Genomic DNA, 2,026 nt, shown 5'->3' with positions numbered 1-2,026 from the left:
ATCCATAAGAATCGAAATATTCCACCACGGGATTGCTCACATACAGACACACCCAATGTTCTCCAGGTCGATCTTGAGGATCCGTATTGACCACAACAGCTTTTTCTCCAGGTCTTAATTGATCCGGTAATAAATCTACAGGATACACGCCTCCAAAAGAACTCTTGAATTCTCTGGATAAGACTTCTCTCAATTGTCCCGTATCCATTAGTAATCAATGCTCACTTCTCTCTGTTTGTTAATTTCTAATAGGTTATCGAATTCTGCATACACCACACAATTTAATTTAGCGGCCGTATTTCCGGTAAAGTGCACTTCTACTCTCAGATTCCCTGTTTCTATGATGTGGAATTTATCCGATTGCGCTTCTTGATCTTTAGTGAAATCCCAGCCCCATAGAGTGTAGCCGCTTTTATACTCTTCTAAGGTGATGTCCGGAGCCCAATCTTCTCCTAATTTTCCCAGAGCTTGATACAGACTGAGATATGATCTCAGATATAAATCGTCGTTGAAATTAGGCTCAAAACAACGAGTACTCATGGTCTCTCCGTTGATACTGACATCTAATTTCTTGATCCCAAAGTTTTGGAAATGAAAGGGATTTTTAGTTTTATCTCCGTTAAAGGCCGCATTCTCCACAAAGCCTAAAATGAGACGTTTAGGCATCTGACCTTGAAACAGATGATCCGTAATCTTAGACTGAGTTCCTGTGGGGATGGTAAAGGTTTTCACTTCCACTCTTCTCAAGGGATATTTGGCTCTGTGGGTATTCAAACTCTGATTAATGGCATTCATCATGACTGGTGTGGGTTTGACTTTTCTCACCCACAAGACCATACTCAAAATTTTCACTTTTCCTGTACTTCCTCCTTTGATCATCATGTAGAAAGCAGGTCTAGCTCGATTAAATCGCAAACGGACGTCCACTCCATTAGGTAGAAATCGATCTTGTTGAAACAAATCCAGATGTAAACGATCCAGCAAACTGATTTTCTTACTGTCAGCAATAGCTTGGTGTCTTTTTCGGAATCCTTCGTTTTTAGAATTGGCTGGTAACGCTGTGAGGATGGGTTCGTTAATGGTCACCGTGTCAGCCGCACCACTTGTGCCTTTAGTTACATCAAAGGTCTTATTTTGAGCTACACCAAGGTCCTCTAACCCCACTTCGTCCATGTGTCCTGCCGTATCTTTTTCCCACAGACTACAGGCCCTCGCCTGTGTCTTTAAAGTTCTGGGTTGGTAGGACAATAATTTCTCCAGATAAGCTTTGTAAGGATAAGTATCCGTCCCTGGAGTCACTATTTTTCCATTCAGACTGACATCGATTTCCGTAAACATGGAATGTAAGATATTATTCACTGGACTCGAAGTGCTGTTAGCCCCAGTCAGATTACTTCCATCGTCTTTGGTAAATTTACATACCAATTGAAGATAAGTTTGAGATAAATCCAGATAGTGATCTCCTTGTCCTTTAATTTCAAATTCGATGGGAGCGGTGTCGGAATCTAAAGTACTGGAAATGGGGTAATATTCTTCCCATTTCGAGTCTTCTAAAGCAATATTAGTGGGAGGGACTTCAAACAATTGTAAATTGTTCATCCCACACGCACAGGAATCGGGTTGTAACATGATGTGTCTACTAGGATTCAGTTTTCACAAATGAACCTTCTGTTCACTGGACTGGCCTATTTATACTCTCTCTCTCTCTCAGTCAAACACATCTAAAGGACGTTTTCTTTTAGGAATTCCTCCTTGTGTTTTCCTTTTTCTCTTAGGACCTCCTCGGGCTAACATAGGGGTCTTTTTTCTTCTGTTGTTAGTACCTCCTAGATTCATTCTTTGTTTCACCATTCCCGAAGTATTTTTTAGAGCTTGTACTCCGTGAGTTTTGACTGCGTCTTTTAAAGATCTCTTATTTTCTAATACGTCTAATCCCGTTCTAGCAGCAGCAGTCAAGGCGTGTTTAGCTCCGGTTTTCAGTAAATCAGTAAAAAATCCTCGGCCTCTCTGTCGTCTTCTTTTTCTT

General features: G+C 40.9%; 1 protein-coding gene across 1 annotated transcript; it reads right to left on the bottom strand.

Annotated features, from left to right (window-relative positions):
* Nucleotides 1-207: 207 nt before the first annotated feature.
* On the bottom strand, nt 208-1,629 carry LOC134250604 (uncharacterized protein F54H12.2-like). The gene has a single exon (XM_062732966.1). The coding sequence runs from the start codon at nt 1,627-1,629 to the stop codon at nt 208-210; it is 1,422 nt and encodes a 473-aa protein (XP_062588950.1).
* Nucleotides 1,630-2,026: the final 397 nt, after the last annotated feature.

Source organism: Saccostrea cucullata, unplaced genomic scaffold, assembly GCF_032062105.1.
Source record: "Saccostrea cucullata isolate Sc308-1 unplaced genomic scaffold, CSIRO_AGI_Scuc_v1 ctg5330, whole genome shotgun sequence".
NCBI classification, from domain to species: domain Eukaryota; kingdom Metazoa; phylum Mollusca; class Bivalvia; order Ostreida; family Ostreidae; genus Saccostrea; species Saccostrea cuccullata.
This window is presented reverse-complemented; position numbering and strand designations above follow the sequence as displayed.

What these genes read in the sequence shown, in the direction of transcription:
- LOC134250604 (XM_062732966.1), bottom strand. Translation starts at nt 1,629, where the DNA reads ATGTTACAACCCGATTCCTGTGCGTGTGGGATGAACAATTTACAATTG.